The sequence below is a fragment of the Rattus norvegicus genome, chromosome 2 (genome assembly GCF_021556685.1).
Source record: "Rattus norvegicus strain SHRSP/BbbUtx chromosome 2, alternate assembly SHRSP_T2T, whole genome shotgun sequence".
Lineage (NCBI taxonomy): Eukaryota > Metazoa > Chordata > Mammalia > Rodentia > Muridae > Rattus > Rattus norvegicus.
The window spans coordinates 222,257,176-222,285,125 of NC_141535.1; the positions used below are offsets into that span (position 1 = coordinate 222,257,176).

At 46.1% G+C, this 27,950-nt stretch overlaps 1 protein-coding gene across 1 annotated transcript in view; it reads left to right on the plus strand.

Moving 5' to 3' along the window:
• The window catches only part of Papss1 (3'-phosphoadenosine 5'-phosphosulfate synthase 1), a 75,142-nt gene extending 47,445 nt beyond the window's left edge, over positions 1-27,697 (plus strand). The window contains 3 exon segments of the mRNA NM_001395059.1: positions 9,606-9,874; positions 15,862-16,091; positions 26,989-27,697. Of these exon segments, the coding sequence (NP_001381988.1) occupies positions 9,606-9,874; positions 15,862-16,091; positions 26,989-27,127 (638 nt within the window). The 3' untranslated portion in view covers positions 27,128-27,697.
• The last annotated feature ends 253 nt before the right edge of the window (positions 27,698-27,950 follow it).

Consider the following 27,950-nt stretch of genomic DNA (forward strand, 5'->3'; position numbering starts at 1 on the left):
TGCTTAAAGAGATAGTACATGTTTAAATTATTTAAGACACTCATAGTCAGGTTTCTTATTTGTAATCAATGAGCAATATAGCTCATTTCATGAATTCCCTCTCCTCCCCTCTCCTTCTCTCCCCTCCTGTCCTCTTCCCTCTCGCTCCTTCATTTTTTCTGGTGGTGAACAGAGACATATTCAGGACCTGTTGAGACCTCCTCCTTTGTTTGTTTGATTTTGCTGAAATCTGAAATTTACTAATATTCTCGAATGAATATTAGTAAATTATTGGCACTGTTGAGACGTCTTATCATGGAATTATTGTTCATAATTAGAGACTTTACTGTTCCAGCTGGTTTGTGCTCTCTGTGAGCCAAACATTTTAAGTCATTTAGGGAACTTGTTGCATAATGAGTGATTGCAAGTTCGTTTAAAGTAGTGGAGAGCCAGTTATTAGCCTTACTTCAAACAACAAAGATTTGTGGTGTTATTTTGTTTACTTTTTCATTTTAGACTGAGGCAAATAAGCAACAGACTAAGGGAGTGTTCTTTGTAGTTCTTGTTTACTCCTTAGGAAGCCAGTAACAACCAGTCTGTCTACTGATGTGTTCAATAGAGAGAGAAAGGAGGAACAGTCGCTCCTTTTGTCCCTAGTGTCTTGCACACCTGTTTTTTTCTCCTCCTCCCTCATCTTAAGTATTTCTGTTCCGTATTGATTGTGGTCCTGTGTACCTAGCAGTAGGAGTTTGGCTGTTGGAGGCTCTGTGTAGCTGAATGAATTGAGATTTCTCTATTGCTTGCATTGATAATTGGAAGGTGAGCCGTTTCCTCACGGCAGGTTCTTGGAGCTGAGATGCTTGACTGACAGTCTAGAGAAAGGAAGATTCCAACGGCCCAACTAAGAGCCTGCTAGTACTCACTCTGCAGAGTGCTGTGTTCTGCTGGCTACAGAGTGAAAATGGCACCCGCCTTGCTCTCAGGCTGGCATGGTGTTGCACAGGCCTGAGTCAGTCTGTGAGAGCTTTGTTGAACTGTTGAATTGCACACTGTTTTAAAAGGATGAATAGAAATACCAGGAGGAGATTTTTGACAAAGTCAGGGGCAATGTAGGAGGTCGGTGAGGCAGGAGCAGAGTGTCTGTGAAGTCTCTGTGCGTTCTTACAGCAAAGCCTTTGGCTAGAGGTGTTTCAATCAGATAAGAATCTGCCTGGCAGGTGCTAGCCGCAAGATAGACTTGGATAGGGTCTACATTTAAGTGAGCATGCAAGAAGAAATGGGTGTGGTTATGGCAACCCACATGTTGTTCTGGGAACTGGGCTGGTAATACGAACCTTGTCCATCCATCCATCTGTCCTTTTTCCTCCCTCCCTTCTTCCTTCCTTATTTTTTAAGATGGTCTCACTCTATAGCTAGGTTGGCTTTGAACTCTTGGTGTTCTCCCGATTCTAGGTATGCGTCTTCTGCTCAGCAGGGATTTGTGTTCTGATGGGAGTTGCTAAGACAGTGCTGTGGGGAGACACTGTGAGGTGTGGCTGAGTGTGCGGGGTGCTCTGTAAAGAGGTGTATAGGTCATGGTTCTGTGAGGAGCTATGGGTGTGGTCCTATGGGCTTGACTATGAGACGGCTCTGTGAGGAAGCCCAGTGAGGGGTGCTGTGGGCTTGGTGTGGAGGCATTCCAGGTTGGCAAGTCCCCTGCAGCTGTTTCTTCCTATGTCCTCTGGTTGCCTGCTGGAGTTCTCCAACCTTGACCCAGGAGCTCAGTACCTTTCCTCAGTAAGCCTGGAGGGACCCTATCTAGGGACACCAGAGACAGTGAAAGCTTTCTAGCTCACACCTACCTACCTTCCTTCCTTTCTTTTTTTTTTTTTTTTTTTTTTTTGAGGGACAGTTTATTATAGAGATGTGGGAGAGCAGACAGCCAGAGGCAGACACATCTGGGAGAGCCCAGAGTGGTCCTGATGCTGAGTCATGTGAAGAGGAGGAGGGGGAGGGAGAGAGAGGAAGTTAAGTATAGCAGCCAGGAGCAATAGGCAGGCAGGCAGGCGGGCAGAGAGAGGGAAAGGGGGGAGGGGGCACTCCTAGCTCACATCTTGAGAATAACAACTTGTCATGCTTTGGGATATTAAACTACCAGCTTGTGAAAATGCTAATTAATATGCTTGCATTTACCTGGGTGCCCTGTTACTGTTTTATTGATTCCTCCTTAATTTTCCAATTTCTCAGTATAAGCCAAAAGAACAATCATTTATGACAATGGATTTATCAATAATTTATGGCAGAGGGAAGATTCTTCTAGTTCCTTCAAAAAGACACTCCTATAAGCCCCTACTGCTGGCCTCATGTCCAGCTGTGGAATACTGCACTGCTGGACTGCTGGACTGGCTTAGGGCAAGAAAACAGGTAACACCTGTTCTTTGAGTTTAAGGATGCTTTGGCAGGGAGAGGGTATAACTAGTTACTGTTGTGTGCAGGATACTTTTACTGTGAAGAGAAGAGAAGGTTAAACAGTTGTACTTGTGAGTTTAGTGGTTGGGGTCCCCCTAAGGCTCCTGCTGAGGCTGGGAGTGAAGCATGGGTCCTGAGAAATCTGAGGAAGACTGGCTGACATTTGGGAACACTTAGCTGCTTATTTCCTCATCCATCTATCCATCTATCCATCCATCTATCCATCCATCCATCCATCCATCCATCCATCCATCCATCCATCCATCCATCCTGTCAGTCAGTCACTCCCTCGCCACTGGCTTACTGCCGTCGTCTTTGGTCACTCAGCTGATGCAGAGCCCGGTTCATCTAGTTCTTTGCACTAGATCCTGGCATGCCATTGGACGGGTTACCACATGACCTGTGCTACACACATCCAGGGAGTTGGCACTTGACTTGTTTTCCACCATCAGGAAATGCTGACATTTGTCCCTTACTTTCTAAGGAGTGAAGGACTTTCCCCACTTTCTTCTTCCCCTCATGCTTGCTGGAAGGAGAGGGTTCCACCATTTGCCTACTGGCCTGGTGGAGAAGAGTCCAGAGTGCAGGGAGGGAGAACTTGGCCATGAAGAACGATCCCTTTACGTAGACATGGTAGAGGGGTTGGGGAAGTGCTGAGGAATAGACTGAATGGGGTTTGTGGCGAGACAGTGATTCTAGAGTGGGAAGATGGAATGCAGTTACTATTGAGGTGATCTCACAGTGTCTGTACCTGATGAGTTGGGAAGTCAGGCCTCAGAGGTATGGCCGAGGTACCACACAGTGATTGAGTACAGCTGATGGTGGGGGCGTTGAGTGCAGTTCCTGAATGGTTATGTCAGTAGAGCGTCGCAAAGCCCAGCAGTGGACCCCGGTGCTCCAGGTATAAAGTAAGAATCAGGTGGTTAGACCCTCATGGCCCCTTAGAGGCTGAGATTTCACAGATATTTGATGATGTAAAATGCGTGTACAAAGAATAACCAGGAGACTGGGCAAAACCAAGCATCCAAGCCAAGTGCAGGGATGCTGAAATAGTCCGTTTACAATTTGCCCTCGAGTTCATGCTTTTTAGTTTAAAGAGGGTCTAGGTAAAGAGGGGGCCGAGGTTAAGTCAGTTCCCTGCTCAGCAGACAGTAAGGCTGGGAAGATGGCGGTTGCTTGCATACGGACAGAAAGCACGGGTGCCTTCGGGATTTGGCAGGAAGTTCATGCTTGCGGTGTGGCAGAGCAGGAAGCAATGGGCTGGCTGCGTGAGTGTGGTCTAACAGCTCTGTGGAGGTGAAGAAAGGGAGCCATCATGGACTTCCCACACTGTCAGCACCCTGCTCTGCTAACGGAGCTGCTGGGGTTGAAAGAACTGGATTCCTTCCCCAAGAGCTTGCTCTTTCCTTCTCTGATTGGACTGCAGACCCCTGAGGACACAGACGCACCACTGCTGCCTTGGGGAGAGCTTGTCTGAAACTTGAGTTTTCATCTGTTCATAACTTCCCTGTGCCTGTCCACTCCTCTGTCAGACTGTGGCGGTGAGATGATGGAGGTCTGAGCGCGTTTAAGGGGCAGACAGAAGGCTGGACTGCTCTGGATGAGGGATTAGGGGTTATGTGCCAGGGCTACATAAAAGGACTGGACACAGGGACAAGGAAGCAGGAATTGAATCTCGGATGATACTGGGACACCAATAGGCAGGTGGAGAGGCGATCCGAGCTTAGGGCCGAGTTCTGCTCAGTTGACAGAAGTTTGCAAGTGACTGATACAGAGCCCTGCCCAGTCCCCTTGGCACTTTTGGCCTCATCACAGTGTGCCAAGTGAATTGGCCCTGGGGGACAACTCAGTTAAGGAAGTCGGGAGAACAGAAGAGTTGGCAGAGTTTTGTCTTCCGTGGAAATGTGTGTAGCGCTTTTATCTCTGGTGTCTAGGTCCCCTACTCTCTGTACTCTCCTGTGTCAATCCAGAATAGTGTGGTTGGTATAGTGTGAGTCTACAAAATGTCACAGGTCGTTTCACGGTGTACTCACAGCCCTTATTTGGTACAAACAACCTTTCTAAGGGGCATTCAGAGTATTTTGTGATTGTCATGTGCCCTGTGCCCTCCATCTTTGACAAAAGGGATGGCTTATGTTCCTGGGACAACTCAGCCCCTCTGGAAAGCCGGGAAGCTGCTACACTTTTCATCTTGGCGGGAATTTTACTTATTTCTTCCTGCCCTACCTTATCCCACAAACTGTAGCGAAGTCTGGCAGTCACAGTGCCGGTTCATAGCCAGGCTTACGGGTTCAGGTGCCGTCCCTGGGCAGTTTTTCTCTGTAGTTAGTGTTAGGCTGAGTGGTTGCAGCAGCGCCCGTGGCTTTCAAAGCCCCAGACGCCTTCAAGGCTTTGTAGGGGCCAGGTTCACTTTTACGTGTGGGCAGCAGGCTCCTCAAACCACATAAGTGAGGGTCACATAACCGAATTTAAAAGCAGTTCTGCTTCGGATCCCCAACATGCACCCTCCCTATTAAAACGTTGTTGCAGGGGATTTAAAACACATGCGGCGATAACAGCATAACAAGTCCTCGTGTTCCTGACCCAGCTTCAGCACCGCCGAGTGGGCTCGCTGTCCTTCTCTCTGTGCCACCACTTGTCCTCACTGAAAGCTCTGCCTTCTGAGTCAGATCTCTGTTCTCACATCATCTCATCTAAACAGCCCAGTGTGTATCTCCTTAACAATAAAGGCTTCCAAAGCATAGCCTCGGTACTTCTGCTCCACCCCACGAAATAAGCTTGCTTTAAAACTGTCAGATGTTTAGTGTTCAAATCCTCGTATTTCCTTTAAGACAAGTGACTCTTTATTCAGTTCATTTGAAATGTAGTAAGCTCTACAAATTGTGACTTGTTGATGTCTCTCCTGTCTTAGTTTTCTGCTTTGCTTTTTTAAAAGATTTTTATTATTTTTAAATATGTATTTTTTATTAATTATTTTATTTATTTACATTTTAAATATTGTCCCCTTTCCCAGTACTCCCTCCACGAGCCCCCCCACCCCATCCCCATCCCCTTCACTTCTAAATCAGTGCTTTTCCACCCACCCACCCATTCCCATCTCAACTCTCTAGTATCCCCTTCCCTGGGGCATCAAGAATCCACAGGACCAAGGGCCTCCCCTCCCACTGCGGCCAGACAAGACAGTCCTCTGCTATATATGTAGCGGGAGCCATGGACTAGCCCATGTATGCTCTTTGGTTGGTGGCTTAGTCCCTGAGAGCTCTGAGGGGTGTAGTTAGTTGACACTGTTGTTCTACCGGTGAGGTTGCAATCCCCTTCAGCTCCTTCAGTCCTCCCCCTAACTCTTCCATAGGGGTTCCAGCCTCAGTCCAATGGTTGGCTGTGAGTATCTGCATCTGTCTCAGTCAGGTGCTGGCAGAACCTCTCAGAGGACAGCCATGCCAGCCTCCTGTCTGCAAGTACAACATGACATCGGCAATAGTGTCGGAGATTGGTGCCTGCCCATGGGATAGATCCCAAGTTGGGGCAGTCTCTGGACGGCCTTTCCTTCAGTCTCTGCTTCATTTTTGTCCCCACATTTCATCTAGACAGGAACAATTCTGGGTCAAAGAGTTTGAGATGGGTGGGAGACCCCATCCCTCAACTGGGGCCACGTCTGTCTACTGGAGGTGCTCTCTTCAGGTTTCACTCCCACTGTTGGACATTTCTGTTTTTTTTTTTTTTTTTGTTCTTTGTTTTTCTTTTTTTTTCCCGGAGCTGGGGACCGAACCCAGGGCCTTGTGCTTGCTAGGCAAGCGCTCTACCACTGAGCTAAATCCCCAACCCCCTGGACATTTCTGCTAAGGTCATCCCCACTGTGTCCTGGGAGCCTCATCCCTGGTGTCTGGGACTTTCTAGAGGTTCTCCCTTCCCCAACCCCTCACTGTTGTGTATTTCTATTCACTTTCCTGGCTCTCTGGGCTTCTCTTCTATCTTCCCCATACCTGATCCTACCCTCTCCCCCCCCCCCCCACACAGGTCCCTCCTTCCCTCCGCCTCCCATGATTATTTTGTTTACCCTTCTAAGTGGTATTGAAGCAACCACACTTGGGCCGGCCTTCTTGTTAAGCTTCCTATGGTCTGTGAGTTATATCATGGGTATTTTGAACTTTTTAATTTTAAAATAATTTAAAAGCCCCATACATTTTAACTTGGATTTCATATTATTAACATTCTCCTCCTATTGTTTTTACTGCTTTGTCTTCGAGAGTGGCTTTCAGACACAAAACCTTCATTGTCCCACAAGTAAGGGCAGCTTTTATCGTACCTGCTCTGGGCTCATCAACTTGGAAGAGTACCATGACGCAGTACTCCTGGTTCTGAGTTCCACCCAAAACAGGCAGTTTTCCTTCCTAGTGGGGTCCTTAGAAATCCTCTGGGTGTGAGAGTTTTATTGTACGCATATCAGGATCTTAACTTCTTTGTCGTTACCATACTTTTGCCTGCCTTTTAAAATTCCTTATGTGTTGGCAGTTGAGAACAGGGCCTTACTATGCTAGGCAAGCACTGTAGCACTGAGCAACACCCACCCCCAGAGCTACCCGCTAGTTTTAGCCACAAATACTGCCAAACGGTGGAACTCTGCTTCTTGATCCTCTGGTCCTGCCTCTGTAGATCCAGCTCACCCCGGATAAAGAATACTCAGGAGTAATACTGTGTGAGAACACGCAGACTCTCTTATCACTGTTCCCTAAACCATATGGCACACTGCGACATTCTCTCTGTCTCTCTGTCTCTCTCTTGCTCTCTCACTCTCTCACTCTCTCTCTCTCTCTTTCTCAGTCGTACACTCTTATGTAAGTATGTATGTATGCATGCATGCATGTATGTGTGTACCTCTGTATCTGTGTTGCTTTAACTAGAAACCATAAAGATACAGTGACACTTTTCATTCTAGTCCACATTATATAATCTATTTAGTCTTTTTCTATTCTGTATTTAGGTCTTCCTTCTGTGGAGAACACTTTTGTCAGTTCCCCACTGTTGAGTGGCTTATCTGCACTGCTTCCTTGTGTGTTAAATGGTCCAGGCAAACAGGCTGCCTTCTCAGCCATGGCCGTGTTGCCTCCAAGCGTCAGCTAGTCTGTGTTACCCTGAATGTTGAAGACCTCAGGCAGGCCCCAGTGTAGTAACTCAGACCAGTCCAAGAGTCCAGGTCACTCACGCTTCAGAGTTGGTTATGCAAATGGAGCAGAGAAAGGCCAAGGGAGAGCAGCCAGAAAAGAGCACTGGATGGTGAGAATCAGGCTAGAGCCATATTCAAGCAGTAAATCCCCCCAGTCAGAGGGGATGCTTGTGCTCCTGTGTTAGGCGCCTTCGGTACTCTAAAGGTGTGAGTATAATTAAGTTAGGAAGTATATATGCTTCTTGATCTAAGGTGACTTCTGAGGTTCCAAGATGTTTAGGATCTTACGTGTCCCCGTGTAAAAATAGGATTCCAGACAAACTCTAAAGGATGACAGCAGTGATCAGTTTGGACCCTCCTCCATGTGGAAGCGGAACAATGTTAAGCGCTCACATGCTCCTATCAAGACTTCTGATTGTCTTATTGCTCTAGCGGGGAGTGTGGTTACTGCATTGAAGAGATACGAAGAGAGTGGACAGCCCTGATTTGGGGGGACTGCTCTAAGTTTCTCTCTATTTAATTAGACAAAAGTGGGAGTTGGACAGATGATCGCCCTTCCAGGGTCTTGTTCTCAGGTGCTGTTGTCAAATGTAACTGGGTCGTTGTCTGACTGCAGCCACAGTTAACTGTCCCTTGTCATAGAGCGGCAGCTCCCAACTTGGTAAATGTGGGAACATTTACTACAGTTGCTGTGGTGAGCTGGGACCATGACATTAATTTTATTGCTTTTCTTACCTTGTATCCAGTGACACATCACATCTTTTTTGGGTTAGAATGAAAAAGCCTGCTGATGTTTGATAGGTAATTTGAGATTGTCTAAGGATGATGAGAATATCCCAAACATTAAATATTAAAAGATATGTCAAGAGGAACCCTCCCTCCCAAATCCTAGTCATTTGTGACAGTGTTCTGTGCTTCTGCCATGGCGATAGAGGGACCAGAATTGGAAGTAGATTGAAGATGGTATCCACTGTGAGAGGTGGGATTGGAGAGGTCAATCAGCAGTTAAACTACTCTTGAAAATGACCTGCATTTGGTTCCTAGCACCCATGTAGGTAGCTTACAACTGCCTGTAACTCTAGCTCCAGGGGGATCCTACACCTCTGGTCTCCAGGGTTAGAGAAAAAAAAAAAACACATGTGCATATACCCTACACAGACATACGTGGCTGCATATAACTAAAAATCTTTTATTATTTTTAATAAAAGCAAAGTAAATAACAGTTAAAAAAACACTGAGTGTCTGAGTCAAGTCATCATGATGGGGCGATGCCACAGGTGTTTGGAGAACAGAAATCAGAGCTCTATGCCAGGATTGTTCTTGTTGTGTGAAATTACTCTGTGTCCCGAAGAAGCCTGGCTGCTGACAAGAGGTCCCCGGGTAGCCAGGCACGGAGGAGTGAAACCAGGACTGGGAGCAGACAGCGGCTGATCGATCCAGCTCACCTTGTAGCTTACACCATTTGGATAACAGCGGCCCTCATAAGAGATAGCGTTGCTGCTACATTGCAATCCAGAGTCCAGAGTCAGATGACAGCAGAGTGGCTCTGTTCACAGAGTAGTCCGCACACATCTGGGTAGCAAGTGACGCCATAGCTCTCTCCATATTCCACTTCTGTTTATAAACCCTTGAAGATGAGGAGCCCAACTCAGGGCTGTGGAGGATTTGACGGGTCACCGACACACTGACTTTAACTTTACACTTGCTGCAAGCAGTCGGACATTAGGACCGAAAGAAAACCTGACAGTTGTTGTCATTGCCTCTGAACGCAGGAGGAGCTGCCCTGAGTCTGGGGCTCCCATATCACATGTCCTCCGGTGAGCAAGGGCTGTTAGTCCTGAGTAGTAGTAGTGTATGTCAGCTGTCTGGGAGTAAGCAGTCTTCACTCCATGCTTTACCCATTTGTAATTCCGAGCTTGTGCGTTTGTTCCTTGTGAGCATCAACTAGGAAAGACTGGCTTGTCCCACGCAGGGCGATGCTGGAAGGTCCTAACTCTGGGAATTTTCCTTTCAGATGCTGTCTTTGCGTTTCAGTTGCGCAACCCAGTGCACAATGGACACGCTCTGCTAATGCAGGACACCCACAAGCAGCTTCTAGAGAGGGGCTACCGGCGTCCAGTCCTCCTCCTCCATCCGCTTGGTGGCTGGACGAAGGATGATGATGTCCCTCTGATGTGGCGTATGAAGCAACATGCTGCAGTGCTGGAGGAGGGCATCCTGAATCCTGAAACAACTGTGGTGGCCATTTTCCCATCTCCTATGATGTATGCTGGGCCGACCGAGGTAGGCTGCTTTTAAGATACCAGTGTAGTAGTAAAGCCATTCTTGTGAATACAGTGTTATCACCGACTGACCTACTGACCGTTCCCTGCTGCCTAGAGGTGTTCCAAACATTCCGTATTGCTGAGTACTCATTCTCCTGCTGTGGGGAATGTCCTCTGGCCGTGGCTGTGAGGAAGACACAAGCTAACACAGTGTAGCAGCAGAGTAAGGTGTTTTGTGTCTGCCAGCCCAGGTCCAGATACAGTTATAACAACATCGATATTGTTGTTTTAAGAGAAGTCCAGAGCACAAGACAGAGCAGTGTGACTTCTGCTTTTACTAAGTTTTTCAAGAGCTAAAGGGACTGTAGGCACAGCCAGCTGTTTTCTACCTGGACTAATTAACTCAAACAGAAGAGGTTTATTGGCTCGTGGTTTGAGTTCTTCAGCACATAACTGGTTGGTCTTGTGGCTTCTGGGCCTGTGGTAAAATAGCATACCGTGGTGGGGTTGAATGAGAAGAGCGTTTGCATTGTGGCTTGACAAAGGAAGATGCAGGGACCAGGGTCCCGGTATTTCCCTCAAGGACAGGACCCTTATGACTTCCTGGTTTCCTGCCAGTAACTTCAGGGTACTGGGATTGCAAGCCTGCTACACCATGCCCAGCTTTCGACTGGAAAGATTCTTACGCCTTAAGTTCTGTCAGTTCTGTGCTTCTGCAGGAAGATTCAGAAGTGAGAGGAGGGGCTGGAGAGAGATCCTGAAGATGTGTTTGGATCCCAGCACCTACTTACAAGAATGGGAATGGGATGGCTGCACATGTGCTAATAACCTTGGCACCATGGAGGGTGGAGACAGAAGTGCTGTGGCTTGCTAGACGCCAGCCGAGCTCTAGACTCAGTGTGAGATGTTGTCATAAGGAATAGGGTAGAGAATGACAGAGCAGGCCATTCAACATCTTTCTCTGCCTTCCGTGTCCCCATGGGCTTCACGATTCCCCATCAAATGCACATAAACAGACACACACACAGCCTCTCACACAGGCACACAGATACAAGATCCAGACACACAGTCACAGAGGTGTAGTGGGTAGGATGCTGCTTGCATTCTAATATAAAATACTGATTCCTCAAGACGTGGGTGCCCCCAATGAGCAGATCTTCATGTACTCAAAGTGATGCCATGCGAACCCTCTCCCCAGTTTAGCTGGTCAGTAAAAGGCTAGAATGGGCAGTGGAGGGAGGAAGGTGGGACTGGAGGTTTGAATAAGAGGGTTGCAGGTAGAGAGAGGGGGAGAAGAGGAGGAAGGAGGAGGAAGCTGCTATGGGGCAGAACCGAATGGCAGGTAACAAGGGTCCTCTAGCTGGGGACTGAGTTGGGACGGCCTAGGTCTAGGCTTTAAACAGAATACCTGGATTGTGTGTCTTTTATATGGGCTTGCTAGGATGGTAAATTTCTACTACACACACACACACACACACACACACAGAGAGAGAGAGAGAGAGAGAGAGAGAGAGAGAGAGAGGAAGAAGAAGAAAAAGAAGAAGAAGGGAGGGAGGGAAGAAGGGAGGGAGGAAGGGAGGGAGGGAGGGAGGGAGGGAAGGAGGGATGAGGGAGAACAGTGAAGTTACCTAAGGTCATCCTCTTTGCAAGGCAGTGATGTTGAGTGGTTGATGGTGAACTCATTCCTTCACCCATCCTGAGTTCGTGGCTGAGGCATCCCTTACAAAGAGATCAGCATAAGGAGAGCACGCATTCTTACTGAGTTCAAGTCTTCCGTGATACAAGAACCTCCTTTATACATAAAGATCCAAGGAAGGCTGGACTGTCTGCCTGAATCTCATGAAGGACGGGCAGCGCTGCAGGTGGAGTGGAAGGAAGGGAATGTGATTGGCTACTGCTAGGCCTGGGGACTTAGGATGGCCTGCTGTTTATGCTCCTCTCTGTCCCCTTCTCTTTAGAGAAAGAAGCATTTTTTCCTCCATGTCCAGAGGGCCTTATGGCCAACCTTAGGGCAGGTCAGCTGGACCTACCGCCTTCTTCGAGGGAGAAGGAAGGAGAGAAGTACAGTCTTCTTGCTTCTGGTGCTCTTGGGTGCTCAGGGTTTGCAATGGCCGGCCCTGAACCGGCTCTGGCAGGACCTGCCCTGGCCTCTTACTGGCTCTGGTCACTACCCGCAAGAACGAGTCTGGTGAACAGAACGGTGATGCAGAGGTGTACTGAGGGTTGCGGCCTGACTCCCAGCCAGTTTGGCACCAGCATCCTTTGTAACCTGTTAGACGTCTAATGTATGTGCACAAGCGTGCTCGTTTGAAGGATGTAGAGTTAAGTATTCTGTTCTGGACATTTCCTAATCTGTCTTATTTTAACTTCACATTGAACTAACATAGGAAAGAAGGACATATTTTGTAGGCGTTCATTTAAGCTAAATTTTCTAGAATAAACATAGCTGTACACCCAGCATCCAGAAGCTCTGGTTCCTCTTCCTGCTGGGCTGCACCCGTCCTTCCCACAGCAGTCACTGCACCCCGTCCAGTGAGGGTCCTGGTCCCTCGTGTCGAAGGCTGTGCACACGGGATACCAAGTGTTGAGCAGGAAGAGTCCAGGAGGAAGGAGCCAGGCAGGGCACTGGGAGAAGTTGCTTGTGGTTCATTCAGTCTCTGGTGTGAGGTACATTAACTAAGTAGACTCTTGAGCCACCACTCCAGGTGAGGATAACCCATGGAGATAGTTTACACAGCTTGCTCAGAATGACACAGTGGTGAGTGATGGAGTCTGAATGGCCGTACCTGGGAGGGTTCTGGAACATTCTTCAGAGATGCCCTGAGTTGACCAAATACTTACCTCCTCTTCCCGAAGTGACCTGGGCTGCCACAGCAGTCGGGCTAGCCTGATTTTTACACCTGTCTAGTTAGAACCTGATGCCATGGCCTCTTACGTGTGCTTTCCTCACTTTACTGACCCTGGCTCAATGCAGTCAGTGGTAGACTGCTCACTCTCAGGATATAATGTGTGACTTCCCCTAACGCTGTTGAGCGTCATGGCTGTGTTCCATTTGATTTTTTGCTGTGAACAGCACGCTGGTGTGGACTTCAGTGCCTGCCTTACGTGAAGCTCTTGGTTACTGTTGAGCGGATGGCTGGATAGGAATGTGTCTTGCTTGTTCTCAGGAGAGGTCTCCAGTCCTTTCTAATGCAGATGCGTCAGTTCTCAGTGCACACAGAGCTGGGGATCCTCCCCAGCTGGGGATGGTCCTACCTGTTAACCAGGATGGCCCTCTGATCCTGATGGTTAGCCGTAGTCACTGTAGCATTGATGTTTCTTAACCCATCTCAGGGATCTTCACGTTGGATCAATTTCACTAAAGAAGGAATGGAGATTGATTATAAGCGACCGTAGTTCTAGGTAGTGACTAAGAAATAAAATGTCCTAGCCCGCTGAAGTTTTTGTTATGTGTGCGGGTGTTTTGCCTGCGTGTGTGTATGTGTATCATATGTGTGCTTGAGTCCATGGAGACCAGAAGAGGGTATCAGAGCCTCTGGAACTGGAGTGACAGCATCTCACTATGCAGCTTTGGTTTAGCTTGGGACTCCCTGTGTTGCTATAGCATCCAGGCTGGTCTTGAACCCAGAGATCTGCCTATCTTTGCCTCCACGGTGCTAGGATTAAAGGTGTGTGCCACCCCGCCTGGCACTTCTGTGTTTTGTTACTGGTTTTATAAGGAGTAAATAGGGTGACTGTAAATCACTGTCGGATATGTCTCAGTGTCATGTATCACTACCATATTTGATACCAGTATGAAAAAGTATGTATTATTGGCTGGCTGGAAGAGAATAATTATTTTGCTGTAGGCTCTCACCATCTCTATCCTGACTCCACTTAAAAGCGCTGTTTGTATCTCTTAAGGGTGCTTCATAAATTTATGTAAATATGGCAGAGAGCCCCGGATGATTTGCCATTCATAGGCTTCATGTCAGAACACAGTCCTTGGCCTGACATGGGATGTCCTTGGTGTCTAACTATAGAATGCTAATAATATAAAGAAAGTGGAAATAACATCTTTGAGTGTCTGCATATGAGTCGCATGCTGAACTGACGCTCTGCGTGCATTGTGTAACTCTAGGATTTGTGGATGGGGAGCACAGTGCAGGTCAGTGGACAGATTACTGAGAAGAAGCGTAGGAATGAGGAGAAAGTGGGGTTAGCAGACCTACTGCGGGCAAGGATACACAGATGCCTCCTTGCATGGATAGAAGTTGCTTGGAGTATGCAGTAGGCAGATTTTTTTTTCTATACATCTGGACACTGAAGAAGACCAAGGCCAGCAGGCTCAAGGGCAGCCAGCCAGGGTTAGGCCAGCTTTAAGTCCAGTAAGACACAGAGCTGATGCCTACCTGACTCCATGGCCTTCATGACTACTGCCCTGCCCCTTGGGCTTCATGCTCATGAACAAGAGCACACTACTGCTTGGGTCTCAAAGCAGCCCTCCCCTGACGGTGGGGGGAGGGGGTAAAGAAGTTTGGGTCTATGGTGCATAGTCAGCACTTGTATGAACTTCTCAGCCTTTGATCAATAAACTAGAAGTCACAGCAGTTGTTTTAATATTTTAAGTGGTTAAGTGTTTCAGTGTTTATGGCCTGGCATGATTTAAGTGGCTTATGAACTACCCATCCTTGCTGTCTTCTCCCCCTTTCTTTTTGAGGTAGGGTCTTGCTGTGTAGCCCAGGCTACTCTGTAACTCATTGTGTAGCCCAGGCTGTACAGTCGTCTTTCCCCAGCCTCCCAAGTGCTAGGATTAGAAGAGTGCGGCCATGCCTGGCTCTGTCACGCCTTTCCCCGTAGCGCCTCACTCATGTGTTGCTTGTTCCAGCCCTCAATGAAGACTTTTCTTTAATAATAATGATAATTTTAAAAAACCCTCATTTTTCTAGTTTTTCCAGTGACATCAGGAACAAGGCTGCCAACAACACATATTTGCCAAATTGTCATAATAAAATACAAACAGCGATTCTCCTTTAATCGCTGCTGGGTTGTTTAGAAGGCATTGGTACCAGATTTGTTTCCTTAGCACAGATGCGCTTCAGAACAATGAACAGCTGCTAAGGCTGCGAGGTTATCAACAGGATGTTCCTCGTTTTCTAGTCTATAAAAAGTTAATGGCTTGGTTCTGAAATTCCATCCTAGGAATGGAGTGGGAGCCGTGACGGGGAGAGTTTACTTTCTAAGGCTTAAAATGGTGTGAATACATAATTTTTATCTATATGAGCAAGTAGTTGGCAAATTGAAAGTCAGTTTTTCTCTTGTCATTAAATACTACATTTCTCTCCTGAAGAATAGTTTTGCTTTCTAAGATCTGTTACATGAAAGTGTCAAGAAAAAAAAAAAAAGATGGATTTGAGAATATGTATTCTCAGATGAAGCTGTAACGAGGATCCACATGTAGGTTTTCTCCTTGGGGAGGGGAGTGTAATGCATTGTCGTAGGTGGGACGTCTGTCTGTCAGGAAAGTTATTCTCCACTTGTTAAATGACTCTGTGTTAGAAACAAATTCTATGTAAGTGTGCAGGAACATGTAAACAGGGACACACTGCTGTGTGGATTCCTGCCTGTTTCCCTAATTAGGTCATATTTTACACCAGTATCCGGCAGCCAGTACAGTACCTACTGGGACCTGAACCTGCCCTCTGACTCCTTCAAATGGCCCCTACGTCCTTATGTCTGTCCAGGGCTCAACCTCCATCCTGGTTTGTAGCCTTGCAGATTGGAGGTTGAGCTCTGTGAATAGCTTCATATTCATGCCCAGTTATGATTTTGGCTTGGGGCCTGATTTTAATTCTAGCTCCTGAAGAAGGTGCGGTAAGTACATTGGGACTTCCTGCTGTTAGGGTGGCACGAGACAGATGTGGCGCTCAGTGGGACAGCTGACACAGGCACACATGCGGTATCATCTGTGGTTTCTCAACACGGTCATCAAAGCATAGTCATTTAATATGCGGACGTCCATTCCAGGTCCAGTGGCACTGCAGGGCTCGGATGGTGGCAGGGGCCAATTTTTATATTGTTGGACGAGACCCTGCTGGCATGCCTCATCCGGAGACAGGGAAGGACCTCTATGAGCCAACCCACGGTGCCAAAGTGCTGACGATGGCCCCCGGCCTGATCACCTTGGAAATCGTTCCCTTCCGAGTCGCAGCTTACAACAAGAAGAAGAAGCGGATGGACTACTATGACTCGGATCAGTAAGTTTGAGCCTTCCCTCAGCACAGAAGCTGTGCCGCCCAAGCTGTTTCTAGGGTTCAGCACATCGCCTGGTCTTTATAACTTCTGAGGGGGGCTTTGTTAGAGCCATCTCAGGAAACGTGAAATCAGAGAAGCTCACCCTCATTGGCTAGAGTTAGAAGTGGAAGTAAACGCTGAGATGGATGTGGTTCTAAGCATTTGGGAGGCAGAGGCAGGTACACGAAATTTGAGGCCAGCCTGTTATACATAGCGAGGTCCAGGTCAAGCAAGCAGCCCCTCGCCAGCCCCCACATACATACTGACCTGCACACTGGATCTAGTTTCAGTAAATCTAACTTCAGAGTTGGTGCTCTGGGGATTTTGTTGTGTGTTCCTTAGGGGTATGTTCCTATTTATATGCTTGTGTGATTGCTAGCAACTTTCAGATTACATGACTGGAGTGCCAGGCCTTGTCTCGGAGGCTGGCAGTCCCAGCTTATCAGAAGGTGAGGCAGTAGGATCACAAGTTTAAGAATAGCCTAGGAAAGGCAGGGGGATCCTGTCTTAGAATAAAAAGTATAAGGGCTGGGATATAGTTCAGTGATAATTTCTAAGCACACATAGGGCCTTGGTTCAGTTTTGATTTTGGCCAAAATGTACATTCATACATATGTATGTACATGTATACATACATACATGATAATATTAAGTATGTATCTATTTCTTTTGGATGGGTAGAACTGTAATCATTCCTGTCCGTGGATGGTGTCTATGTTAGCTTAAAGTGTGAAGCTAAGTTACAGGGTCTGGTCCTGTCTTAGCCACATGACCTGAATTCTATGTCTATTTCCCTGTAGTTCCTGGGTTACTTGGTCAGGTGGAATGGGGGCAGGGGACAAAGTGCTTCTTCCTACACCTTTCTATAGCTCTACTACATGATCTCAACATCAAGGTATTTACTCAAGACAGGGGCCCACTAAATAGCCCCACTGGCCAGGTACTCGCTGTGTAGATCAGGCAGGCCTGAACTCAGGATCTGTCTGCCTCTACCTCCCGAGTGCTGGGATTAAAGGCACACACATCAGCCGATGTTTGTATGTGATGTACACATGTGGGTTTTGTCGGTTGACTCTTAGTTTACCTGTTTAGTATAAGTTACAATGCATAGCCAACAAGTAAAGCCGATAATTCTCGTAGAATTAATCAGTTTTAATTTATGTCTATCAGTTTTGGCTGCACTGACAGCACGGTCTGAAGGTTGACAGTGGCTGAGTCACATCCATTCTGAGCATTAGCAGCCCTTCCATGGGTCTTTACATAGCTTCATGTTCAGGAATAGTGTGGACGCTGACCCAATAGCCTCATTTAGTGGGACCCATTTTGCCCCAGAGGAAAGGAAAAAGAGATCTTGTGAAAATTAGAACAACACTCTAAAAGGCAGATAAGCACACACTTCTAATCCCAGCGCTTGGAAAGTAGAGACAGGAAGCTAAGTGGTTCAGGGTCATCCTTACTAAATAGAGAATTGGAGACGAGCCTGGGCCACATGAAACCCTGCCTCAAAAATTAAACATAAGTAAGTAGTAAATAAAGTAAAAGAGTTAGCATTAAAAATAATTAGAAAGTGGGCTGGCGAAGTGGCTCAACAGGTAAAGGTGCTTGCTGCCAAGTCTGCAGATCTGAGTTCAATCCTTGGGACCCATGTAATGGAAAGAGAGAATGGAAAGAGAGTAAGTTGTTCTGTGACCTCCACATGTGTGCCATGGCATGTGTGCACCCACACACAGACACACACAGAAATGAGTGTAATTAAAAAACAGGTTAAAGGGATGCCACACTATTTTCTTTGGGTTCATCAATGACTTGGGTTAACGCTGTCATGGCCACTGGGGATGGGAAGATCGTGTGTGCTGCCACATCGGTTCTAGAGACAGTGCCCCTTCCTTGAGGGATGAGCTGTCGCTGAAATTCAAGGATGCCCGGGAGCATGTGGGCTAAAGGTTTTCACTAGAGACACAAGGAAGGATAGACAGACTTGTAATGGCTACCAGTGGCCTGCATTGCAGAAGTAAGGACAGGGTCAGTGCTTGCCTGTGTTTGCTGAAGACCTCAAATGTGATGCAGAGTCTGCCATATTCTGAGACCTCAGAAGAATTTGCGGTTGACAGCGTGGTATTATTCTTGGCACAAGATTGTGTTCTTAACCACGTGGTCTTAATTTTTAACCTTAAAGATGTATGTGTGTCTGCATATGTACATACATGGACATTTATATGTATGTATGCAGAACTGTACCATTGCAAAAGTGCAGTTCCAAGAAGACAGGATCGGGTCTTTTAAAAGAAGACTATTAAAGAGGATATTATCAATAATGGTAAATTATATAATCTCAAAAGGCGATGGAAATTTAAGTAGAAATGACAGAGGAAAGTGAAAGCAGTTTGGGCACGGCCCTGCCCTTTTGTGGTTCAGTTTATGTAAAGCACCATCAGAGAGCCTTGCTTGTCTGTGGGAGACCTGACTCAGCAGCCTTTTTGAAGCCCCCCTCAAGCTCCTGAAAGAGCAAGGCCTTCCTGCAGACCTGTAAGCCACATGGTGCCAGAGGCAAGTGCTTTTTGCTTTTTCTTCCTGTGCTGTTTGTCTAGAACTTCATTTTCTGAGAACCGTGGTGAGCTTCGCTTGGTGAGTTATGTAGTGACAAGGGCGAGCAAGGAGAGAGAAGCAGAGCCATTCTGCCAGTGGTTTAACTTAGGATAGTTTCCATGCGTGGCATTAAGAAAACTGAGCAAGGGCCTGGGGAGGTAGTTCATGGGTAGAGGCGCTTGCCATGCGAACACGAAGAGTGGAGTTCCATCCCGGCACTCAGGTGGAAAGCCGGTGGGGTGGGGCTGCATGGATGCTCAGGATTTAGCAGCAGGCACTGCTCTTGCAGGGAACTCAACTTTGGTTCTTAGCACCCACGCTGGTGGCTTTGTAACCACCTGTAATTTCACCTTCAGGGGAGATCTGACACCTCCAACATCTGTAGGCATCTGCACACCAAGCACACACACACACACACACACACACACACACACACACACACATACATAATGAAAAATCACAATAAGAAAAAACCCTGGCACAGTCATCCCAGGCCAGCAGGAGTCCTCATCTCTGTAAGCAAGATGGTTCCTGAGGAACGAGGTCTGACCTATGGCCTCTGCAGCCGCACATGTCTGTCTGTCTGTCTCCCCTCTCCCCCTCCATGAAGAAAACCAAGGGAAATCAAAACACATCAGTTCTTTTTCCAGCTCAAGGGCTGACGTGTTTGGCCCCTGTGGTCCCTCTGCGTGGCCACCGCTTTAATCACACACAGGACCCCTCCGTCCCATCTGTGTGCAGTTGATTAATGTACTGCTAAGGCCCCTGATAACTTTGATGTTTGACTGAATCTGGGTAGTACTGCTTTAAGTTTCTCGTTTAATCATTTAAAAGCTAAATAATTACATCAGTTCTCATAAGATTTTCCAGAGATGAATTCTATGCTAGCTGCAGAAGTGGCTCATTTCCTTGGAATTTTTTTTTTCTAGTTACCAGATCTTAATACGTTAACTTGGGAAGCTTGAAAAATGCCTTAGTTTTAATTTTTTTCTCTGTTTGTGTTCAAATATAATTAAACTGAGGGGAATATGTTGGAAAGTGATTAAAATTTTGTGAGAAGGCGGTCGTCTTTGATGTGGCGAGAAAACAGTTATTAATTATGAGCTTGTCCGTGTTTGATTAATGGATGCTATTCAATGCCAGCTTTTATGTAATTAATGATTTTGCAGATCTAGGTTTGATTGAATAGTAGTGTAAGACACGGCTTAGGGAGGGAAGTGTCCTGAAGAGTTCATGCAAGATAATTACTGATAGGAATTATGATAAAAGTCATCTGTTTGTGTTTAGGAAGTCAAGAAAACTGTGTTAGCTTTAGAAATGACTCGGGGACTTCAAGTAACAGGATTTCAGTCCCACTATAGATACCATCAACTGTTAGGGTATCAGTTTTTTTGGTCTTATTTTCTTTTTCTTTTCTCTTTTAAAGGGTAAGTGTTTGTATTCTGGTAGACAAGTGCAAAATTATTTAGATTATAGAAATAGCACACTCTGTAGAAGGAGCATACATGAGTAAAAGGTGTCCATGGAGCTAAGTAAGTGAAGGGATTGAAGGGCAAATGTTCCCAGGCTGGCATCATTGTTCCTTAACAGGTTGTATTCCTGTTTGTAATGATAGAGTATACTTTACCTGACGGCCTGCTAGAGAGAGAGAGCACTCGGCCACCTAACGTGCCTCTCTTACCATCTAGGAGATGCCCCCTACCATCTAGAAGCTCCCCTTACCATTTAGAAGACTCCCCCTTTGCACCTAGATGGAAACCAGTGTGGTTTTGGAAATGATGGGTGTACCCATCCTTCAAGGTGTCCTTAGATTTCTTTCCTTTGTGTACTTTGAGTGGCAAGCCCACCTAGTCTGATGGTTTCTGAGCTATGACTCTTAAACCTGTATGTCAGTGTTGCTCTGTTGCTAATTGTCAGTTTTGTATTGCTAAAATAGTAATTTCTGTGTAGCTGGTAAGGTCGGAAGACCAGGCTGTCTGTCCTCCTGTCCTCCTGCCAGGCCGTGCTCGTGTGTGCTTCTGTCCCTGGAGTCCCCTCCCTGGTGACTCATTTCCTTGAAGATGTAGGATTGGAATCCCTGTCTGCTAGCCATTGGCTGACAATTGCACCTGCTCCTAGAAGATCCTGTCAGCACTTTCCTGTAGCTTCTCCATTCCACACAAATCTCTCTAATGCCTTAGAGCTCTCACTCCCTGACCCCCGCCCCCACCTTCTTTTGCTTCTAGCTAGGAAACTCTTACATAATTACATTTACCTGAGTAGTTTTATGGTCAACTGATCAGCAATTTGTATTGTATTACCAGCATTCCCTTTGTGGTATTCTTTTTTTAAAGATTTATTTATTTATTTATTTATTTATTTATTTATTTATTAATTATATACGAGTACACTGTAACTGTCTTCAGACACACCAGAAGGGGACATCAGATCTCATTACCGATGGTTGTGAGCCACCATGTGTTGTTGGGATTTGAACTCAAGGCCACTAGAAGAGCAGTCAGTGCTCTTAACCGCTGAGCCATGTCTCCAGCCCGACCTTTGTGGTATTCTTCTGGTGTGCTGTAGCATACTGTGATAGTGCCATCATGGGGCAGCGGTCAGCAGGACCATCTCTGAATTCTGCCTTCCACTCTAGTGCGAAGTTCTGCTTCCATTCTTGACATAAATTACGATGCTCAGAATAAACATTACTCTCATAACATATCCAAATTCTAAGTAGTTAAAAAAAAATTCCGTCTCTTCTCAGAGGTAGATGTAGCTAGGGTCCTATTCTGTTGACTAAAAATTGTGTGACAGAGCAGACTAAAAGTTTAAAAAGAAAAAACAAACAAAAAAACTAATCTGTAAATATAGCCAAGGCCCACCTCCTAGCAGCTCACGGGAGCTAAGGAGCTGGGGTGGAGATAAGGTTAGACTTGGGTTAGCCCCCAGTACTTGGGAAGTCCTGCGCTTCTCAGCAGTTTTGGGTCGACTGCCCGGGAGGAATTCTGTTAAAGATTGTATGATCAGGTGCTGGCTGGACTATAGCTCAGTAACAGCGCTTGGCTGGCACGACGAGCACCCTGACTACAGTCCACAGCACTATAAAATAATAAATAAATAAAAATAAATAAATAAAGCCAATTAAAAAGAGTGAGGCTCTAAGTGGAAAACATATGTTAATAAATTTAGATTCAAGTGGAGCCTGGTGGCGCAGGCCTTTGATCCTAGCACTCAGGAGGCAGAGGCATGTGATATCTTTGAGTTTGGGACCAGTCTGGTCTATATAGCTCTAGGAGAGCCAGGGCTACATTGCGAGACCTTGTCTCAACCCCTCCTCCCCCCCCAAAAAATTAGATTTAAAATAATTAAACTTAAAAGAACTCCACGTGTGTGCATCTGTGTCTGTGGCACTAGCGTGGGTATGGCCGCAGGTGTTCACACTGACTAGTGCACATGGAGAAGTCACAGGACAACCCCAGGCATCACACTGTCCTTGCCTTTCAGCCTTGTTTGAGACAGGGTTTGTTGTTCTGTTTGGCACTGCGTTGCCAGCTCAGGAGCTTCCAGGGAGTGTCCTGTCTTTACCCCATCTTAGCACTGGAACTCTGGAGTCACAGATGTGTCTACTGCGGTTGGCATGGGGTCTAGGAATTCAAAGTGAGGTCTTCACACACGTGTGGTAAGCCCTTTACTCACGCAGCTGCCTTCTCAGTCCCCTGATTAAGCTTTGTGTGTATTTCATTTAGTCTTTTTGGTTAGAAAATAATAAGAAAAAAAAATAAAATTGTCATAAATGATGTTGTCCAGTGTGGTTTAGTCTCTGAAAGAAAGCCATAGAGGTTTATCTGGTTTTGAAAAGATCATTTTAAATCATAGCCTTAAGAATTTTTACTGTTTTGATGTGTTTATAAATGACCTGCTTTCAAGTTGGATGAAACATTAATTAGAATAAAAATAATTAGATCCACTTACAAGTCACCACCATTAGTTTTATTTCTGTCAAGGGAGAGAGCCTCTTTGGCTCTCCCGAATTGCTGATCAGCTAACTAATTTGTATCCTTAAAATGGTGATGATTCCAATGTGAGTCTTCCAAGGCTGTATGTGAAGGCGTGTGCTGACCCTACTCTTATCTGAGTGAAGAGCTCATCCTTGTAGCTCTGAAGGCTGCAGATGTGGACTGAAGGACAGCAGATGGTCGTGAAGATTTACAGCCGTCAGCAAGTGGCCAGAAGTCATCGTGCCTTGGAGCCCTTCAAGCTGCTGGCCACATGTGGTTAGTGTGTTGATGGTCCCTTGTAGGCGGCTAGCTCACTCTACCCTCCCTGATGTCCCAACCCTTCCCCTTTGTTTTTAAGAGCTAGCGTTGTGTCTGTAATCCAGTGACTTTGAGAGGGGAAAAGGCAAGCGTACTTGGAGTTTCTGTCTCCGGTTGCCGTGGAGGGTTAGCTTATTGGTGTTGGAGCTAACTTTAGATCATCCTAGGCATTTCCCAGGTTCTATTTTACAGAATTATTTCTATAAAACCACCCTGTTGTGGAACTCTGATTGTCAAGTCCCTGAACCTGGCCTCTAATAAAAAGCAAAATCCTTACATAACAGAGATAGACAGGCTGGGATGAGGCCAGGTCAGCGTGCTGTCTGTAGCCAGGGTGGAGAGCCAGCACTGGAAGCAGAGACGCCCATCTCGAGAGTTGAAGAGATGCCTGTGGCCTGCAGGGCAGATGGTGTGAAGTGGATTCAGGAAGGGGTGCCCAGGCTCCTTGGCTTAGAAACGCAATTTCAGAAGGAATGCAGGCAAGTCTGGATTTTGGACACTTTAGCATTCTAGAAGGAGGAAAGGACTTTAATTGGTCCCCCACGTGCCTGTTACCCACAGAGACCAGAAGAGGGTGTGAGGTTCCCTGCAGCTGAGGATTCACAGTTTGGTTTGGTTGTGAGCCTATATGTAGGTGCTAAGAATTGAATCTGGGTTCTCTGCAAGGGCAGTCAGTACTCTTAACCACTGAGCCATCTCTCTAGCCCCCTAGTTTATTTTCTTTTAAGACATCGAACACAAAGAACTGGGAGATGAACCCCACATTTAAGCGACTAAATGCTTTTTTTTATTTTTTCAGGCAGCATTAGCTAATGCTCCCATTTCACAAGGACATCCTCATTTTCTATAGTCATTTGGGAAGTCTTCTACCTAAGAAGGGGAGAGGTCTTAAAGTATCAGGTCCTGTGTGTGTGTGTGTGTGTGTGTGTGTATAAGTGTGTGTGTGTACATGCATGTGCACGTGTGTGCGTGCCTTCTATCTGTGTAGTAGTGCTGGAGAAGTGGAAGAGCACCCAGGCATGACGAGTTGAGGGAGGCAGTGCCCTCTGGCAATGGTTAGAAATGGAACTGTGACGTGTCAACACCAGTTTTCCGGCATTGCTTAAGTGGGTCAGAACACTTATGTTCCCATTCTCTATGCCCCAGGCCCAAACCCAGACATGCTCCAGAGGAGAGTGGATCTCTCGGGGTCACTCTGTGAGCTGGATTATCTCAGTGATCTAGCAATATGAAGAAGTAGACATAGACCAAGGGTCAGTTGGTCGTAGGAAAAGACAGTTGTGGTAAGGGGATGTGTAGTCCTGCCAGGTAGCGTTGGTGCTTAGAGGCTAATGGTAAGATTGCTGGCCAAGGCCCCCCGCCCCCATGAACAGTCTGGGCATTGAACACACACATCAGAACAGCAGGAGGCACGTGTACAGTGTGATCACCAAGAAGGTTCATTTTTCTTGTGTGGAGACTATTTCCAGTAAAGGGCCGACTTAGAGCCCTTGCGTGTGGGAAAGACCAAGTAGCTGAGGCTAGGCAGATGGCCTGCCAGGTCCCTCCACAGAGGAGGCAAGCAAAGTCTGAAGGAAGTGAGATCTGAGGGGTTATGAAGAAATCATTGTGAAGGGTCCTGAATGTAAATAATCCAGATTTAGATGAAAAGGAAACGGGGAAATAGCTCAAATAAACCCAAACATTTGTAAACCTTAGGGCAACAAGAGCTCTGTGTTGATCTACCCAGACTTCTGGGCATGCACACTGCCTTTCCATGGCTTCATATTTGCCCAGGATTTACTGAGCTCCTCCAGTGGAAAGATAATAAAGTATTTCCTCTCTAGTCAGTAAACATTTACTATCTGTGTCCTGTGTCCCTGGCACTGTCCTGAGAGCCTCTTTCTGGCTCTTATCTGTGGTGAAGGGATGGGGAGGGTGGGTGGGCAATGGCTGATGTGACCACTGTGAGGGCAGAGTGCTGTAGGGAATAGCTTCTCAGGGGAGATGTTGTGGTAACTGAGGCTTCTGGTTAATTTAAGGTTACAGTACTTGAAATGGTTCAAAAATAACTTTAGGAATTTTAACAATAAGTTTTACTTACTTGGAAACATGATAACTAATTATTATGTATCCATTTCTTTGAACTTGTTTCCTTTTGTAGCTATGGCTGGCCTTGAACCTGTAGCAATCCTCTAGCTTCAGCCTCCAGAGTATAGGATGATACTTTTATCTATGGAGAGATGGTTAATTTTGTCACTGGCAACCTTCTTACTACTGATAAGTTTGTATGATATTTGATTTTGATAGTATTGATGATGGTTGAAAACCAGGTAGGAGGCAGGGTGAGCACAGCATAAAGGACCTGCAGTATTTCACAGAAATTGCCTCCTTTCTTTCTCTGTATTTTGATAGAATTCTAGTATCTGTCTGAATTTGGGCCACTATAACAAATTACCCGAGTCCGAGTGGCTTAAGTGGCGGTTATTTCTCATGGATCAAAGAGCGGAAGAGTGGGGTCTGAGGGCAATGAGCTGTTTGCAGGCAGCCATTTGTACAAAGCCAACTGTGTCTTTAAAGGCCACGGGGGATCCTGAGTCTCTCTGTTGAGAAATGGGTTAGTCTGGCCATGGGTTTTTGCTCTCATGACCTCATTTAAATCTTATCATCTCCCAAAAGACCCACCCTCTGCTACTGTATTTTTGGGAACCAGGCCTTGAGTGTGAACTTGGGGGACACAAACCTTCAGTCTATAGAAATACTGTCCATAATGTGTAATATTCTAATGATTTAACTTATAACTGTTAATTCATCTTAAATATTTTATTCGATGCCTATGGTAATAATCTAATCAGGCAGACACTAGATTATTTAGGAGGTGGTAATGGAAGAGACCGGGAACTCTTTCTGGGTCTCATCAGCTTTCTAAGTTCCTTCCATGTTTGAAGGAAGCAGGTGAATTATGGGTAAGCAGCATGTGCTGTAACTGTAGATGCTCCGTGCTTATGGTCTGAAGGCTTTCACGTGTTTTTGTATGTTTAACAGACCAGGATGCCTCTTTTCCCTTTGGTACCTCCTCTAAGGGACAGTGTTGGTTGTTACTGTGTGTGTTGCACTGTGTCCCAGAGGCATTCAGACTTTCAGATTAGAGCTTTCTAAAGTGTTACATCTGCACTGGGCAGATTGAACTTTGTGTTTCTTAAGGATAAATAGTAAATGAATCCAGGACTGGAGAGATGGCTCAGTGGTTAAGAGCTGCTCTTCCAGAGGACCTGAGTTTGTTTCCCAGCAGCCACGCTCACCTGTAGCTCCGATTCTAGGGCAATCAGTGTTGCTGGGCTTCTGCAGGCACAGCCTGTATGTGGTGCATGTAGATATACTCAGGTACTCACACGTATACATTAAATACATAAATCTTAAAAGAAATGTTAATTCTAACTTAGCACTTCCCAGGGTCTGGGGGTGAGGCAGGCGAGACAGACAGGGCATGACCAGGAAAGGGAAAGCAGAGGTTACCGGAGGGTTGACCTTGCAGTGGCCGTTCCCTGAACCCGAGCGGGTGATTACCTGGAGCTGAATAGTCGCTCAAAGAAAAGAGAGAAGGACAGCCAGGGCGGCCTGAGAGTCATGGCTGCTCCTTTGAGGCCATTACCTTTCTGTAATAAATACCCTGTCGCACAGGGCGGGACGTCCCTGTTGGGAGGGTGTGGTGCAGAGGACGTAGAATCCTGCTGTGTTACTTTTTATAATTTTTCTAAAACACTAATGGATCTCAATGATAACTTCAGTTTTTGTTTGTTTGTTTTCCTGGCTCTAAAACTGAAGAATTGTGCTGTGGTTTAGCTCCGTGACAGACACAAGTGATGCTTTAGACATGAGTGATGCTTTTTCTCACAGGTCCAGCAACCTGACATAAACTGAAGGAACACATTCCCCTTAAATTCTACTGTAACTTTGTAAAATAGCAAAGTGACTGACTGGCCTTTTTCTCTTTCAGCCACGAAGACTTCGAATTTATTTCAGGAACCAGGATGCGCAAACTGGCACGTGAAGGCCAGAAACCTCCAGAGGGCTTCATGGCCCCCAAGGCGTGGACTGTGCTGGTGGAGTACTACAAGTCCTTAGAGAAAGCCTAACTTCCTGAGCCAGGCACTCTGCCAGGGATGCAGGGCTGAGCAACACAGGGGACCACGCAGTCACTGACAGCACTTCTCTGTGGGTGTCTGTCTGGACACACTTCCTGAAATCAGGCCGTTTCCCTCCATGTGCATCAGCTTTGTTTTGCCTTTGAGTTCTGTTTTGAACTAGTGTAACACCGCTCTGGTTCTAATGTATCTTTTCCACTTATTGTTAATATTCTTATAATACGATTTTAAAAATCTCGCCTTTTTATATTGTATTTATGCTTCTGTCTTAGGATTTTCCAAGCTGATTTATTAGTTATAACCAGTAATACACACATCATCTAGCTTCTCGTCCTTTAAGAAAGGGGGAAAATCACTAAACAGTAAAGTTGGCTAGACCTTGTTCGAGGAGTTTTACAAATTTTACAAACTATCTGTAGCGATTAGGTTTTTTTATTTTACATCATAAATGTAAACCGTTCCCTCTCTCCCTGTACCCCTACATGCTGAGGTATTCTTGCAATCTGTGTTAAGTGCTGAATGAATGCCTTGATTCAATAAAATTAATTTTTGGCTTATTTATGTTTTGTATGGTTATAACCCTTCATTGTGAAAACTTTTCAAAAATGTGAAAAATTCCCAGCAGAGGTTAAAGCATCTTTAACTCCTAGGTCTGGTACCCAGCTCCTAATGCCGTGGTGTTTGCTGAAGTTCTGTGTAGCAAGAACCTGTGCTCCATGATTACAAGTTTAAATTAAAAAAAATTTAAACCCCGAGATAGGGATGGTAATGGAGTGTCACTGTTTTGAAAGTTGTAGCCACCATGTAAGTCACA